Source organism: Leptonotus elevatus, chromosome 1 (genome assembly GCF_054856555.1).
Source record: "Leptonotus elevatus isolate MCC_2025b chromosome 1, RoL_Lele_1.0, whole genome shotgun sequence".
NCBI lineage: Eukaryota > Metazoa > Chordata > Actinopteri > Syngnathiformes > Syngnathidae > Leptonotus > Leptonotus elevatus.
Genome location: NC_141239.1, coordinates 23,442,159 through 23,459,828, shown reverse-complemented (window position 1 = coordinate 23,459,828; position 17,670 = coordinate 23,442,159). Strand labels below are relative to the sequence as shown.

General features: G+C 40.0%; 3 protein-coding genes and 1 long non-coding RNA gene across 6 annotated transcripts; 1 reads left to right on the top strand and 3 right to left on the bottom strand.

Annotated features, from left to right (window-relative positions):
* Positions 1 to 476: 476 nt before the first annotated feature.
* Positions 477 to 3,954, bottom strand: LOC147181298 (histone chaperone asf1b-B). The gene is made up of 4 exons (XM_086059400.1): positions 3,524 to 3,954; positions 2,532 to 2,647; positions 1,110 to 1,286; positions 477 to 1,032 (listed from the first exon to the last, which is right to left on the bottom strand). Exons 1-4 carry the CDS (start codon positions 3,630 to 3,632, stop codon positions 841 to 843), a joined length of 594 nt encoding a protein of 197 aa, XP_085915526.1. The 5' UTR covers positions 3,633 to 3,954; the 3' UTR covers positions 477 to 840.
* A 2,016-nt stretch (positions 3,955 to 5,970) lies between these two features.
* Positions 5,971 to 11,679, top strand: crb3a (crumbs homolog 3a). 3 transcript variants are annotated; one of them, XM_086085675.1, is made up of 5 exons: positions 5,971 to 6,466; positions 6,535 to 6,609; positions 7,440 to 7,637; positions 10,895 to 10,938; positions 11,121 to 11,679. In XM_086085675.1, the coding sequence occupies exons 3-5, from the start codon at positions 7,553 to 7,555 to the stop codon at positions 11,328 to 11,330; spliced, it is 339 nt and encodes a 112-aa protein (XP_085941801.1). In that variant the 5' UTR covers positions 5,971 to 6,466; positions 6,535 to 6,609; positions 7,440 to 7,552; the 3' UTR covers positions 11,331 to 11,679. The 3 variants fall into 3 exon arrangements, with proteins under 3 accessions (XP_085941801.1, XP_085941809.1, XP_085941793.1); XM_086085683.1 differs by lacking the exon at positions 6,535 to 6,609 and having other exon boundaries at positions 5,971 to 6,372; XM_086085667.1 differs by having other exon boundaries at positions 6,380 to 6,609.
* On the bottom strand, positions 8,395 to 10,006 carry LOC147181297 (uncharacterized). The gene is made up of 2 exons (XR_015096026.1): positions 9,826 to 10,006; positions 8,395 to 8,643 (listed from the first exon to the last, which is right to left on the bottom strand). It is a non-coding gene; the product is annotated as an uncharacterized LOC147181297 (long non-coding RNA).
* A 283-nt stretch (positions 11,680 to 11,962) lies between the features above and the next one.
* Positions 11,963 to 16,756, bottom strand: tubb4bl (tubulin, beta 4B class IVb-like). The gene is made up of 4 exons (XM_086085580.1): positions 16,557 to 16,756; positions 15,845 to 15,953; positions 15,268 to 15,378; positions 11,963 to 13,869 (listed from the first exon to the last, which is right to left on the bottom strand). The coding sequence occupies exons 1-4, from the start codon at positions 16,611 to 16,613 to the stop codon at positions 12,812 to 12,814; spliced, it is 1,335 nt and encodes a 444-aa protein (XP_085941706.1). The 5' UTR covers positions 16,614 to 16,756; the 3' UTR covers positions 11,963 to 12,811.
* Positions 16,757 to 17,670: the final 914 nt, after the last annotated feature.

Here is a 17,670-nt window from a genome sequence, read left to right as displayed (position 1 = left end):
CATCGACAGACAGGAGCCAATTGGACGAAACTTGACATTAGAAGTCACTGCGGGTATGTGATTGGACAGCCAGCCAGCTATGTCCCGCCTTAATGGATTGCCTGGAGCCAATAGATGCCTCGTCTGTAACGGTGGCTGTTGTTTTTCCGCCTTTTGTTTTTTTGTTTTGTTTAATTTATCAGATGTTCGAATTAATCACAAGTCTAACATTTGACAAACAAATATGTGCGAAACTTGAAATGATCACATTTGTTAGAAGTGTCGAATTAATGGAAGTATTTCGTGGAGTCAAAACAGCGAATATTGCCCGATCTGTCTGTGACTGGGCGTGACGTTGACACAGGCTATTTTTAGCAACATGTGAAAACATACGGGATTACTCATAAGTGTCGATAAAAAACTTTGTACTGGAATAATTTTAGGTGCGCCACATTGTCAATAGTTGGTAAAAGCATAAACCGTGATTTACAACACACTCAAATACAAATACATAGTTTTATTTAGAACACAAAATAGCAAACAAATTAGAAAAAAACCACATGGAGGAAGTGAAATATTTTCCTATTCGTTTAAGTGTCAACTTGCACATCAAATATTGCCATTTATATGCAACTTGCTTCAATGCTGTAACTGCATGAACATGGTACAACTCTGCTGTGTGTGTGTGTGTGTGGGGGGGGGGGGTGGAAAACAAAGTTGAACCACAGCCAATTCCATGGAATGGCTTCTCACTTTTTGAAGCGCTTGAAGGAAAAGAAAAGCGGTTATAAGGCAAATTTGTCTGTACATTGTGACAAAACAAACCCCCCACTTAACAAAGAAAAGAAACATGGGACGTGTCTATAAGCAGTCCATTGAGTTCTCTGGTAGTATTCCCAAGGGCGGGGCTTTGCCGGGAAGACAGGATGGTGGGAGCATGGAGTTGGATGATGGGTCCACGTTCTCCGAGTCCTCCATCCGCTCGGCGCAGCCTTCCCAGTTGATGTGGAATCTGGTGACACGCGGGTTCGATGCTAGGATGTTCCTCTGGAGCTGCAAACAGAAGAACGATCACCAATATTTAATTTTATTTGGAAATGAAAAGAGAATGTTATCAGAGTTGGTCCAACCTGTGTGTAGTCTGGTTTGATGGGAGGATTCTCGCGCAGATCCTGGTCAGTGTACTCATTGTTGACATAGTAACCAATACGGATGAACTCCTGGCCTCGGTACGTGCAGGTGATTAGCACAACGGTGACACCGACTGCATCGCTCTCGGGGATTAGGCCCGTGTTTGGCGCATCTGCCTATCAAGAGAACAAATAAATAAATGATGAGAATGGAGATTAGGGCTGCAGCCATCCAGGGCTTAAAGTAAAAAAAAAATTTAAAAAATCCTGAGCCTGAACTTTTTCCGGGGGGCGGTGGTGCAGTGTCCAACGTGCCAATTCGTTGTTCGACCGACATCAAGCCATTAATTACTATTCGATTTATCGCCGTGGATGGACTGGGCATTTGGGAAACTTATGAAGTTCCCGATGGCCAGTTGTGATTTTGCCGACCGTCAACTGCACAATTGAGTGAACTCGGTTTATTTAACTGATCTCTAGGAGCGGCAAATGTGTCCGGTTGTCAGCATCAAAGTGTGCAAATCATCACGTTGATTAGACTGCCTTTGAAAACTAGTCCAATGATGACTCTAGCTGTAGCCACTAGCACCGTTAGCATGCTAACACTGCAGACGCCCTAAACACTGGCAACGGGCATTGTGCAATACAATGTCAGCGTAATGAAGTCTTCTTTTAATGCCCTTAACTGGCGATCGAACGTGATTTCTGTACGAAGTTGTTTTGTTTACGCCGGCAATAAGAACGGCAGACACTCGTTCCGCAGGACGAGTCAAGTTATCAGTTGCGCCGCGACTGGCAAAACGCTTTCAGGAACAACTTTAAAATAAATGCGTCCATTGGCATTGCGCTCCACATATTGCTTGGTATGCGAAGGTTTATTTTGAAGTTGGCCTTCTCTCCACATTGGCGGTGTTTTGCCAGACGTGTCAAATATTCCCCACATGTAAACAGTTTACTTTGCTGGATTTGTCATTGCGCTAGTGGCTCTTACGTCGGAAATCCGGCACCGTGCTGAAGTACTTTAAGCCCCGAGCCATCGAATATTTTTTTTTAATTATTCTTCTGATTAATGGGATACAAATTATTTTGCATCATTAACATCTGTGTGAATTGCAGTTATTATGTTTGTCCACTTGGGGTCAACATCCTTACATTCTGCACCATGACATTAAAAGGCAGTGCCTGACCTGGTGAATGACATGGGAGTCAGCAAGTGATTGTGCAGTGATTGTACTTTTTCTATATTAAATGTGAAATGATGCAGAACTTTGTTTATTCTACGTCTTTTACACACTTATTTCTCATGACTTCATGGTATCAATTTATTCCAACACAGAATATTTGTATTCATCGAATTGTTCGAAATATTCATTTAATCAGTTGAGCCCTAAAATGAAATAAAACATGGCTGCATGGCGTCACCTGGAACACAAACATATGTCGTCCAGCAGGTACTGGTCCAACCAGGACTGAGTCCAGGACTTGGTCGTACTCTTCGCTCTCTGCTGAGCCCACATAAATGATCTTCCACTCCAAGTCTGTAAAAGCACAAAAAGGATGTGATGTTGCTCAGAAATATTTTAGACATGTCTTAAATGAAAATATAAAAAATATTATTATTATTTTTAAATCAGAAGAATGACTGACATTTTTCTAAATAATGTTTGGCTTCTCAGTCAGGTAATACCCTCGCCTAGTAGAAAGAAAGGTGTGGCACCTACTATAGAAATTAGATACAGGCAGCAATAAATAATTATTATTTTAGCCTTATTTGCTGTATTTTATTACATTCATATTATTTTACAATAGTACACAGTACTTCACTTTAGAGACCTTTCACGTTTTATCTTGAAAATTTGTATTTAACATTTATTATATATTTCAGTATACGTTTAGTATGCTGAGATGTACCTGTTGTTTCGTGTAATAACTGGAATTAAGTAATTAATTAGATATTATTACCATCACTGTTACATGTTGTCTGTTTTAGCAAGCTTTCCAACTATAGCAGCCTTTTAAAAACAGGATAAAGATTAATAAAGTTAGGGAAGTTTGAATTAAAAAGGTCACAGCTAACATCTCCACCCCCAGGCTTCCATTCACTTTGCATTAATAAGTTGGCCAGAAATTGTAGCATTTTCAGTGCTTTTAAACAGTCAGAACTAAATATTTGTCACAGCAAAATGACACCTACATGACTGGAATCGTCAAGTAATGGTGGTTCCAAGTAAATATTTGAAATGTTACGCACACCGCTAACGTACACACATTTGAATCGTCCTGACAAAGACTGTGGGTGTTTTCAGGTGAACTCGTAAGAACAACATTATTAAATGAAGTCAGCTCGCCGCGAGTTAACGAACGACGTTAGCGGTTAGCTTTTCAGCGACATGTCCGACAGCGGCGGTACTCACCTTCAGGCAGGTCCTCCATGCATTCAAACGTTATTTCGAACTGGAAGGGGTTCCCAAACGGGCTGGGGTTATCCAGAACGGCCACATTCAACACCTGTACCTTCGCCATCGTTGGAGTCGCGGGGTTTGTGCTAGTGTTAGCACGGTGCTGCTAAACACAAAAACAGGCGCTTCAAATACCTTTTCCCGGGAAATCCTAAAAGCGCACTTCGCCGTCTGGTAGACCCACACGTCCAATGGATTTTAAATGACGAAAAAGTTTTAAATTTATTTTACACGACAAAAGCTACGCAATTCACTCGCATTCTACAAAGGGGGGAATTATTATTTTCCTCCTTTTTAAGACAAAAATGTTTGGAGTATAATGTTGCCCGCTCTCCCGCCGCTTTGGCAAGTTTACCCACAATGCCATGCGCCTCACGGAAAGAAGGGTAAGCTTAGCTTCCGGTCGCTCGTATTCAAGAGACGCCCCTCTCTGGTCAACTGCAGAAGTACATGCAACAGACACAACACAAGGGACGTTTCCCATTTAGATAATTTAAACTTAATTGACAATATAATAAATAAACAAATTGGCAACACATTTAATTGACTTTATGTTGTTTATGCTTCATGTTTATAAAATGCATTTTTATAAACAATAATATATAAATGCAATTCAATTGCATTTTTACAAATTGACATTTAATTTAGTCCGTTCAGTTGCATAAATAATCTTTTTCATTATCATCATTTCATCACATTAAAAATGTCAAAAAAAATTCTGATGATGTTATATTTCATAAGTAGCCTATAGTAATTTTAAACAAAAAAAAAGTGGTGAAAAATCCACATAAATTTCTTAATATTTGTATTGCTTTTTATTTTGTCAATTACTAAAATGATCACTGTATTTAATTAACTGTAATCATATATTTAATTGATTTTATATTTATTTAATGATTATTACAATAACATTAAAGTAAAAAATCAATGTTTTTTATTGTTATTATTTTCAACAATGTTTATTTTAGTCCAGGGGTCCCCAACTGGTGCCACCAAGGACCTGCGGGCCTGTTCTAAAAATAGTTAATCAGTGATTGGACATTCTGATTTCCAATAATATGTATGCATAAATGATCATTTGAAAACGTCAACATTGGCAAAGATTTATACAAATGAATTAACGTGATCAGCGTCTTCACATGAATAAATATAATTTATTATTAATAATAACATACTGGTCATTTGAACAATTGTGTTATTTCTAATATCTAGATGTGTCATTTCTGAAGTGTGTGTGGTAGCCCATCACATTAAATCCGTACCCAAGAGGTAGTAAAAAATGATGGTGGCACCTCTTTTAGTCATTATTTTAGTCACAAATATAAAAATGGTGTACAGATGTGATCACATCAATTAATTAATTCACATTTATACTTACATTTTATTAACTTATGTGAACATTTTAATAACAATAATCAAACTTTTTCTTACGCAATGATTATTAATTAACATTTAAAAAAAATTAAAATGCATTTTACATTTAATAATCAGATTATGATAATACCATTACATCACAGCTATTATGTTTACATTATTATTATTTTTTACAAATGTGATCACATGAATAATTTACATTTTATTATTTTTTGTATTGTCTGTATTGACTATACATTAAATAATCTATTTTGTTTTCCACATTTATCTTTTTTTTACTTAGTCATGAATATCAACATTTTCTTTTGTTTTTACATACTTCATTATTTGAAATAATTTTACGCATTATTATGTTTACATTTTTATTTTAATATTTTACTTTGTCATGAGTTTACAATGGCATACTTATTTATTTATATTTTTACAAATGTGATCACATGAATAATTTACTTTTTTTTATTGACTGTATTGACTATACATTAAATAATCTATTTTGTTTTCCACATTTATATATTTTTTTACTTAGTCATGAATATCAAAATTTCGTTTTGTTTTTACATACTTGATTATTTGAAATAATTCACTCATTAATTTTAAACACTTATTTCTTGATTTTCTACCTATACAATTTGATTATCATATTTATTTTTGTTTAGTGTTTTTTCTTATAATTAGTTTTTACATTTTATTATATTGCGTTTCAATCATTTACTTGTAAATCTTTTTACATACATGAACATGCTTTTTTTTTTATTGGTTTTTATAATCATCTAATAACTGATTTGCATGTGCCATTAAAAATACAAATATCAATGTTATTTTAGTTACATTTCTCTGCAATCTGCAATTATTTCATTAGTTTCCTTATAGATACTTAATCCTTTTACCTGCATGACTTTTTCCCACGGTGCAACACCATCTGACTGCCTACAGATTAGATCTGCCCACTTTCCCCCTTTTTTTTTCTCCTTGATTTTTTTGTCCCCTCTTGCTGCCGCTCAAGGGAGATTAGGTGCGGATTAGGACTCAGTGGTCTTGCTTGGCAGCAGGTTTTCATCCCAATAAATATTCCAGGAATGTCAGCATCCATTTTTTTTCACGTGGTGTAGGGCGGATATCCACCTTGTGGGAGCGCTGTCTAATTATGAGACGCAAGGCAGGTTGCTAGGTGGTGAGGTTCAAAAGCAAGTTGAGTCAAACATTGCGCTCACGCAAGGAGAGACGAAGAAAAAGAAGGCTCGTTTAGAGAGGGGAAAAACAACATATGCCTTGTAATATTTCACAATAGGTTTCAATGTGATAGTAGGTGCGTTTGTGTTGCAAGTAACTCGAGGCTGCTGTGCTCCACTAAACGACGTTTTCAGTGGACTTTGCACAAAGGAGGATCTGTGCTGGCGCACGAGGGAAGGAAGCGAGGAAGGTGCGCTCAGGTAATGTAACACCGAGCAGGGTCACGTGATCAACGCTCAAAACTGCTTTCCCTAAAGAGGATGTGAGTGAGCACACCGCTCACTCGTAAAGCAGGTGCTTTCTTATTCGTATTCTTCTCATTGGTTTTGGAACGTGTTGAGTACAAGCGATTGTCCGTTAAGGTTGGCGGAAGTACTGTAGGAGTTCCCCAAAGTCTTTTCATCCTCGTCAATTTGAAGGCAGCCCGGTTGATTGAGGTTTGTATTATTTGTTCTCTATTATGGCTTTAATATGTTATTAGTAAATATCTAACTAACAGGCACCGAAGGCCATATTGTACGAAGCAGCTAAGAGAGATTTTTTTTTAAATTGCTTCATTCAACACCATGCAGCCGTTTATTGTACAATATGGTCAATAAAAATAAATCCAAAACAAATATCAAAACGTTTAACCTGTGAACTCATTTAAAAGCAAAAAGTAACTCTTTTCGAGAAGGAAGTCAAACTAGATAACACAGACACTCAATTGATGTGGTTGCATAAGTGCGCGCACCCACTCATAACTAAAGATGTGGCTGTGTGCAGAAAGAACTACCGGTACTAACAATTTATTAAAACTCATGTTTAATGGGAATCAGCACTCAATTATCACTATGTAAAGTGCCTTCAATTATTCCCCTAAAAGTTTGTACAGAAACATAATGTATGTACCACTTTTTCAAAGCTATGCTACCCAAAAGCTATGCTACGCACTGCTACATTGTAATAGTTCCTTAACTGACTTTTGTCCAAGAAATGTACTATGTACTGTGTCTGTACCTTATGCTAACTGGCATCACATTCTAATATGGCCTTTTTATTTGGTTCCATAGTTGAGTTGTTCACTTATTTCTGTCACACACACACACAAAAGCAAAGATGTCGACAATAGTTTAAGATTAACATTTATATTTAGAGTTTCACGGTGGTCCACATAAAGTATGGCCTTGGTTGCCGACCCCTGCTACAACAGACTGATTTTAGCTTTGGTGGTTTTGCGGTGATTAAGCTTGACTCACTGCTTGTTCCTTGTCTCTGTTTAAAATAGTCACCGGGAGCACATTGGCCTTGGCTTCTAAAGGGAGGATTTGTCTTCAGATGGACCCCAGCTGATGCCAGCCGGACCCGGTCCATGCCCGCACACCTGGCCCGGTTCTAGACATGGACAGGTGGCCATGCCTGCCCAGCATGGTGCTGGGGAGGACACTTCTTATTCTGCTGGTGCTCTTCACTAGTCCCGTGTGGGGTGAGTCACTGGTTTGATGCGTCTTTGAATATGTAATAATAATAATAATAATAATGAAAACAATTGTGTGAATAGTGGTTGGCACATAGTGATGTCATGGCATTGTCAGAGGATGTGTCCAAAAAACAACCAAATGCACTCAATTAATCATTTGACAATGATTGCTTTGATATAACGGAAGCTTTAAGGTGGTCCATCAAAATGGATTGCAAAAAATAAAAAGAAGAAACTTTCAGATTAACTGAGATTTTGTGTTTACTGATTCTGTTTTGAAGTTACAGAGGCTACTAAAGATTGGCATTAGACAAAAGTTCCTTCATCCATTATCTATTAATTAATTAATTGTTATTGTTTTTTAATCCTTTTTTTTTATCACTCTCCAATTGGTCTGAACTCCTTTTTTCATTGCGGTGTTGTTGGCCGTTGCACTAGGTGTAATATGCTAGTAGCTTGCATTTCTGGGCAAAATGTCAATTTGTAGTCACACTCTAATGCCGTGAGAAAAGTTGAAAGACGCATATTTTGCTAAGAAACACAGTAGCTTATCAACACATAATTAAATTTCTTCTTCTTCTTGGTCTCTGCTCACTCCCTGCGCCCTTATCACGTTGCACTTTTGTCCTTGCTAACTTGACTATTTGCTCTGGTGAATTATTGACTCCACGAGTTGGTGATGTTTTTGTTGTTTGTAGTTTCCCCAAAGTCCCTCTACCAGAAACTAGCAGCTGCTGAACCGACAAATGAGATACACTTTAGATGAGCAGTGTTTTGTTTTTTTAATTCATATCTCAGCGTGTGTTTGATTCAGCTGACTGGATGGTGGCAACTCACTCCACATTCCTCAGCCTCCTCCTCCTCCTCAAAGTGGTTAGTGTGTAGTTTCGTGATGTCACTGAGTCATCACATGGGCGCTCACATGGACGAGGGGGGGGGGGGGGGGGTTGTCCAGAAACAGTGTGGGCACAGCTTATGTGCTTACCCCAGTGAGCAGAATGTGCAGCACTCTCTGTTATGAGATAAAATTATGTCAACAATGCACGATGCAATGTTTGCCATACTCACATTGTTGAATTTCTTCTGTGGAGGGAAAAATGTGTGGTGTTGTTTTTTTAACCTGGTTGTGGTTGCCATGGTAACAATCTTTAGTGTTTTACATTAAGAACTCTGAAACATAACAAATTTAATGTAAGAAAAACATACTCAACAGATACAGTACCAAAAATAACCAAGATGCCTATAGTATTAATCCAACAGTGCGCAAACATAATTAATAGACAAGTGCTACATATAGGTTAGTAGGTTTAACCTTGATTTTATTGGAACAGAACAAAATCTCCTAAACTCATGTGGGAAAACTTGTGATTGGCAAACGCAACCATTGTTCATTACTAAATTACTTTAAAAAAGTAATTAGTTATGTTACTCATTACTTGCTTAAAAAAAGTAAATGAGTTAGTAATATAATTACTTCATAATAAAAGTAACTCGTAACCAGGAAAAGTAACTATTTTCACTACTTAAAAAATATATATATATATCAAATAATTTGGATTTTTATATTATTATTATTATATTTTTATACAAGGAATTCAAATTATGTCGAGACTATTAATGGTATTTATTTATTTTTGTGAATATTTATGTCACACAAATGCCTCACTCCATATCATAATAATAATAAAAATAATAATAATTCATTACATTTGGAGTGGTGATGTATGTCCTACCTCTGCCAAATACCAAAGCAATAATAATAATAACAATAAATACTAGATATATGGTGATTTGTGGCACATATGTCATCTATAGGTAATTTGTAGACAGTCCTAGACAGTCCCTCCAGGATTTCCTGGGCATTTTTTATGATTGTTGTGGGCTAAAATAATCAATAATATATAAAAGAAACCACCAATGCTATGAACTATAGTGCTTAATGCAGATTTTTATGGTGATATATCTTCAGTTTATAATTCTGCACATTTAAAGACATGTTAATTGATTGATTTACGTCAGAAAACTGCCCAACTCGAGGCTTGCATCATTCACATACAAATGTTATATAATGCATGATTTGCCGAGACTGGATATTTCGTTCAACATTTTTCACGTTTTTAGCACTCGTGAAATAAGAGACATACGATTGTTGGTGCTATTGATTACACTAGGCGAACGTGTCGCTATGACTTACCAAACACCGATATCTTTTCTTGACCGCTGTTATGGTGCTTGCTTGTGGAGTTGCGATGTTAATGGTTGTTGGTGGAACAGAATTGGCAACAAATCGCTCTTCATGGGGGCCGTTTTTCGGCAAATCTCTACTCTTATTTTGATTAATGTCACCCACGAATGACTTCTGGGCAGGCTAAGCTACAAAAGGAAGACACGTCCCTCACGCCGTGACACGCTTCCTGCGGCACCCCCAAAATAAAAGTCACTATACATTTCAGCTGTCAAGGCACTTTTATTGTGACGAGGTCCGACAACAACAGTGCCTCTAACTGTGCGCACATGACATTTCATAGCAACACTCGACTGCACGTCTTGCAGCTTACTTCGAGCCTTGAAACTGATAAATGAATTGCAACGCAACGCATTTTACATACAATAATGATAACGGCGTTTCAAATATGGGGTGAATAATTAGTTAGATTAGATTGTTTATGAAAAAAACGCCGTTATTCCCAACACTGGCAATGATCAGTTTAAATGTGATTGGTTCATTCTGAACACAGCCACATACTCAATTAGAAGGGGGTGTGAGCATTTATGCAACTACATGAACTCAATTATTGGTTTTAGAACTACACCATTTTTCAATTAACATTGAGTTGTATAGGTTCTATAGGTAGGTCACATTTGGTAGAGAAACCTGGCATTTTACTAGGGGTATGTAGACTTTTTATATAATCCACTGGATGCGCAGACCCTGCCTCAAAGGTTCCTGGCCATCTTCTAAGTATTACCCTATCGGATCTTCTTTTCATCATGCTAAATTACCCTGCAAGTAAAATTAGATAAAAGTTGGGGGTTTCTTGGGGACACCTGACACAGTAACCCAAGTGTTTTCATGAATAAACAACTACCGGTAATCTCATATTATTGGTTTAACATTTGGTTCTTTAATTAATAGAAAACACCATTGGTTCCCACACTTGTTTATCATTGACAATGTACCAGACCTTCAAAAAATGTAACATGGTTTAATTTCTCTTGCTTTCATTTATTTTTTTCAAAAATATTTTTCCTTTCCCCTTAAGGGAATAACACTGTATCGAGTGACTTCAGATCTTCTAATGCTACAGTAAGTGAAACCCATTATTTTGTTTCTGACTATTTTCAAGGGTACAGGATTTTTTTGTTTTTAAATTGGTGTACCAACACTCGAGGGGGAGGGGTGGGTGGGGTGCACTTGACAGCCTGGTAATGTGTTTTCCAAATCTATTTTTTCTAACTCATGATTTGCTTGCTTCTTTCCGCTTCCAGGGGCCAAACATCGCGGCCATCGTGGCCCCCACCGTCACGCTGGGCCTCCTCGCCATCGTCTTGGCGGTTGTAGGCTGGCTGCTGTGCGTGGTGAAGAAGAAGCGGCAGACGGAGGGCGCGTACCGACCGAGCGCCGAGGAGCAGTGCGTCACTCACGGCGTAGCCGCCACTGATGTGCTCAAGCTCCCCAAGGAGGAAAGACTCATTTGAAAAAACTTTTATGGCACAGGTGGCTTTCAAAAGTGGTCTTCATTCATTTCCCTCCCTCAGAACAGCTCCAGTATTTTAGCACTACCAAACATTTCATTTTTTCCTGAAGTGGCTTTAAACTTGTTTTATGGTATGTATCGTGCACTATATACTAAATCAATACCACTTGATGTTTTATTTACCTCAACAAACTGCTCATCAACACTCATTTAGCTTGAATCAACAGCTGTCTACATATGTAAAGCATTTCATCCGATCAACTTGTCATGGTATCATGTTTTTTTTTCTAAGTTATGTTTCTAAGTTAATTTATGCCTTTGTCCAATAAATTCCTGCTGCATTTGTACAACTAGTCTTTTATTGCAAGATCCTCCTAAAACATGCAAAATTATTTGTAATTTGGGGTCATTTAACATGCAAGCATGGTTGAACATGCACTGATAAAAATGCGTGTTTATTTAAAATTTATATTCATAAAATAAAAAAATTGTTTAAACATAATATTTTACCTAAGTATTTATTATTTTATTCTAATTTTTCTCAAAATTAAATAACTGATTGATATAAATGAATAAAACTGTGTTGAGGTATGCATCACACGACACAAAGAACGACACAGAGAGGGACAAAGCGACTTTTGAGTCACATTTTTTTTTTTAATGCTTCTCCAATGGAAAGGCTTCACAGTTAAGACTCGCTTGCTTGGAAACAATGGCGGAGCAGGGGTGCGAATGTGAGGGTTGATTCAGTGCTTTCACAACATTGCAAAAAAACACAAGCGAAACCTTCACTAGTATCGCTAACACAATGACTGTGTTTGGAACCACTCACGAAACGCTACGCAGTAGAGTGACCCGTCTCGCTTTTTGTAGTGGAGCATTAACGACCCGATCAGTGAGTAATTCTGAACCCTAATCGCTATACAGTATTCAGATTTTTTGTGAACTTTTTATTGAGCTAAAAAATGTTGGTTTGCTGTGGATTTTGAGCGAATTGGGTCACTTTTACCCAAGGTTGGATGTAATATTTTGCCCCAGCAGATTGAATTGAAGACTTTTAAGTGGATTGGAATGTTGCTTCTTCTTCGAAAATGCTGGTAATAAAATGATTATTACTTTTAAGCACAGCGATACTGATGGCATCATTAACTCATTATTAGTATGGTTAATGTTTTACCCTTGTTGAATCAAAATCTTGACCCAACATGCTGAGTCAAATCCTCAACCAAAAGCACTGGGTACAAAAAAAAAACAGCATTTACTTGGTCCCTTTTGGACTCAGCGATTGGTTATCTACTTACCCCACTTGGGTCATAAGAGTGTTATAAATATCACTATGTATTGATTAGGCAGTGGAGTACTGAATAAGTGAATGATTCCGAACACAGCTAACGTCTAAAAACACACCAGAGCAAAGTGGAGCTAAGATGGAGGGCTGAGGTGAAATGGTTACTTCATTGTGGGTGAATTTCTGGAGGGGTTTTAGGCTCCCTCTTCCTCGCCCTCCTCTTCGAACTCGCCCTCCTCGGCGGTGGCGTCCTGGTACTGCTGGTACTCGGACACCAGGTCGTTCATGTTGCTCTCGGCCTCGGTGAACTCCATCTCGTCCATGCCCTCGCCCGTGTACCAGTGGAGGAAAGCCTTGCGTCGGAACATGGCGGTGAACTGCTCCGAGATGCGCTTGAACAGCTCCTGGATGGCGGTGCTGTTGCCGATGAAGGTGGCGGCCATCTTGAGGCCGCGCGGCGGGATGTCGCACACGGCCGTCTTCACGTTGTTGGGGATCCACTCCACGAAGTAGCTGCTGTTCTTGTTCTGCACGTTCAGCATCTGCTCGTCCACCTCCTTCATGGACATGCGGCCGCGGAACACGGCGGCCACGGTTAAGTAGCGGCCGTGGCGCGGGTCGCACGCCGCCATCATGTTCTTGGCGTCGAACATCTGCTGGGTGAGCTCGGGTACGGAGAGGGCGCGGTATTGTTGGCTCCCCCTGCTGGTGAGGGGGGCGAAACCCGGCATGAAGAAGTGCAGGCGGGGGAAGGGCACCATGTTGACGGCTAGCTTGCGCAGGTCGGCGTTGAGCTGGCCGGGGAAACGCAGACAGGTCGTGACTCCGCTCATGGTGGCCGACACCAGGTGGTTGAGATCTCCGTAAGTGGGCGTGGTCAACTTCAGCGTGCGGAAGCAGATGTCGTAGAGAGCCTCGTTGTCAATGCAGTACGTCTCGTCCGTGTTCTCCACCAGCTGGTGCACCGACAGGGTGGCGTTGTACGGCTCCACCACCGTGTCGGACACCTTGGGCGAGGGCACCACGCTGAAGGTGTTCATGATGCGGTCCGGGTACTCCTCGCGGATCTTGCTGATGAGCAGCGTGCCCATGCCGGAACCGGTGCCGCCGCCCAGCGAGTGCGTGAGCTGGAAGCCCTGCAGGCAGTCGCAGCTCTCCGCCTCCTTCCTCACCACGTCTAAGACCGAGTCGACCAGCTCGGCTCCCTCTGTGTAGTGCCCCTTGGCCCAGTTGTTGCCCGCTCCGCTCTGCCCTAAAAAAAAAGAAAAAAAAAAAAAGAACAAGGATCGCATCATCTTCTACATGGGCGGACTTCCAGAGACCCCCCAAGCATCTCTAATATGTTCTATGCAGCCCAATTAGTCCAAATATGGCATTCTAGTTAATATCACATTAGTGGAATATGAGTTAAGCAGTAAAATCCAGCAGTTTTTATCCATCTAAGGGGGCGGCCAATTTGCCACTTGCTGTCGACTAAAAATGACATCACAGTTGTCACGGTGGGGTTGGAGGACCCAAATGCAGGCAGGGATGCATGTAATACTGAAAACGCTTTATTTAACAAAAACACTACCAGGGGTACTAGGTGAACAAAACCAACAAAGATCTGAAAAGACCAAAAATCAAAGTAACAACAAAACACCAGTGGTGACAGCGACAATGATCCAACCCCGACAGAGGGGAGACAGGAGACTATATACACACACACACTAACGACACAACAAGACACACCTGGGGCAAGACACAAGTGGCCGAGGGCACGGATTGGTTGACACGAGGAAGGGCAGGATTACACTTAACAAGACCAAAGGAGACACACAAGGAAAAACAGAAACCAAACATGACAACAGTTGCTCAGGTCTCAGGTAACAACCAATCACAGCTCAGCTTCAGAAAACAGGTGCAGGTGCAAACCGCTGTAATTGGTTGTCGCCTGAGCTCTCAGAAACTGTGATGTCATCTTCAGTCGGCAGCAAGTGGCAAAATGGCCGCCCCTGAGATGGATAAAAACGGATGGATTTCGCTTCATAACTTATATTCCACAAATGTAATATTAATCAGAATGTCACCTCTTTAGACAAGTGAAGTCACATATAACATACTATTGTCAAGAAAAGTTTAAGGTTGACTTCCACTTTATTAAAGATATTTTTTTCATCATAATTAGGGGTCTAACAAACACTAGTTTGAATCTGTAAATTGATTTGTATTTAAAAGAGGCAAGTGCATCGAATTGAGCCGAATCAAATCATTTCACTTTAAAATATATCGGGATACGTATCGAATCGTCTTTTATTTATTTTATTTATTTAGAGATGCCCACTCCTAATCTAAATGTTTTATAATTGTGATTGTTATGATTGACCAACGATCTGTCTCATGCAATGGACTATTCTATTTTATTGTCAGCACAAGTTCAGACTTGATCTGAGATGACATGATCAGTTCCATCAAGGGCATTGAGATGATTGAGGTGATATTATTCTTCAAAAAGGAATGAATTAACTTTATTTAGCTCAGGAAAAGGGAGAAATTTCTCAAGCTCACATTTGTTAGTTGATGATAAACATTAATATTCAAAATCAGTGCACGGACGAGAAAGGATTTGCGTTAACTGTCACTCTACCAATGAGTCACGAGTGTGACTTACCAAAGACAAAGTTGTCAGGTCTGAAGATCTGACCGAAGGGACCTGACCTGACGGAATCCATGGTTCCTGGCTCCAGATCCACTAAGATGGCGCGGGGCACATACTTCCCACCTGGGAAAAGGAATAACCAGGTGTCATTGCTGCACTTTGGAACAAGCGACAACTACTTGTCTTTAAAGCGCGTGGTCGGAGTGATGTTAGGAACCAGAATGTTGGCCTAGTTCTCGTTTTGCATTTGGATGTTTCTTCCATCCCATTAACATCTGGAAACGCATTTGTGACTGTGGCTTGTACCTCCTAATGTATCCACGTGACAGATTTGTGCCTTTCAATTTTGTCTGATTGCTACAAAATTTGAGCAATTGCTTGACAGATGGACGACCTGAAATTGTGAAGCGTTTGAGTTTTCATTGTTGCGTGAGAGCAGAGAATGGCGTGTCCAAAATGACTTGGTAAGATGAAAAATTAAGACTAACAAAAAACCCTGATTGATTAATTATTGATGAAGGGGTGCATCCCATGGCATGTCGATGTCGTTTATTATTTATTCAATAACGCAAAATGAAGTCGAGTTTACCCGTGGCCTCGTTGTAGTAGACGCTGATCCTGTCCAGCTGCAGGTCGCTGTCGCCATGGTACGCTCCGGTGGGATCGATGCCGTGCTCGTCACTGATCACCTCCCAGAACTGTAGACAGATTGGCGATGAAGATGCAGCTCATTCAAATGATAGAAGCATTAACGTGAATAAAATTCAGAATATATGGGCAATGAAGCCTTACAATTGTGCAAATCTGCAATGATTCGCGGTTTAATTTTCTTTTAACTGCATTGCGTTGAATGAACGAATGTATAAAAATAATTGCAAAACCGTCATGTAAGAAGAAGCAGTATCTTAGGCTTTGTAATGCAAAAATAAAAACATGAATAAAAGACCATTCAAATCAAATAATATAGGCTATATGTGCGTGTGCGTATCTGTATGATTTAAATGCAACAGAATTTTAGTGAGGTAAACTAGGTCAATGAATAGGAGGGAGGGGGGGGGGGGGGAGGGGCTCCACCCTTTGATTGAGTCACATACTGTACCGAACTCCCGGCACTAAAATGCATTTAATCCAGAAAATAAATTCCATCATTCACGTGCAAAACCTTCCTTCTGGAACATACTGCGAGGATGGGTTGTTTTTTCCTATCTACGCCACGGTCAGCGAATGAATGAACGCACGGACGCACGCACTAATCTGTGCACGTCCAAAAATAGCCTTAAACGTGACAGCGTGAAGATTACCTTGGCGCCGATCTGGTTCCCGCACTGACCGGCCTGCAGGTGCACAATTTCGCGCATTTTCGGATCCGGATAAGGGACGTGGAAGGTTCGAGAAGAAGAAGAAGGAGACGGAGAGAAGCGATGATGGCTCCCGGGTGCACAAACGACGGCTGTTTCTCTCCGAGATGGAGGCGCCGCCTCCCTCTCGGAACGCTTCTACTGGGCTGAAGGGGTGGTGCAAGCTGACGTCATCGCCATGGCAACCAAAGAGCGGAGGAGAAGGGGGCGGGGCCGCGGGGCCGTGGAAGTGTGGGATAGGGTGCGACGTCCATGAGATGCTTCCATTGTCTTCTCACGCACTCTGTCACCTCGCTCTCGGAACATTGTTTTAAAAATAATTAGCTTAAAAAATAGAACACCACAATTATTTTGGGATGCCGCCCAATCGAATGAGTACTCGATTACTGGACACAATTGGTACACCTGAGATCTAATAGGCCTACAAGGAGCTTATATGAAACATTCCGTCTTTCCAAAGACAATAAAAATCAGACATTTTTAGAGAACATTTGACATAATTATAAATCTGAATTCCCAGTGTCCACCCATCATGTGCAAAATTTTTCAAACAATTGAGTATATGTTTTTTTTATTTTTTTTCAGCCAGTGGTGACTCTGCGCAAAGTAAGCAAAGCTGCATTGAGTTTTGATGGATGCAAAGAGGAACCTCAACGGTGCGTCTGATGAGCGGCACACACTTGAGTGCTTGGTGAAGTTGTCAATATTTTTGCTCCCTCTATGTGTCCATGTGCCACATAGGCACAGTATAGTGTACAGATGCTGCCTCCACAAGTTCTTAAACATCTTTTATTGTCTTTATGGTTGCTCGATTGCTTCCACAACCAGAAGCCATTCCTAGTCGCAAGGCTCTGGCTCTACCCCGGTTGCCATGGGAACTAAAATGCATACTTTTTATTTCTACCCTAATTTTAATTCGATACGGTTTTCAACCATTTTTTTTAAATCTACATTTTGTCCCTGTTTTCATACAGCCGCTCAGTTTTCGTGAAAAAACAACAACCCTGCGCCATTCATTTATTTGAATCGCTGTACTCGTTCATCCCAAACATTTTGT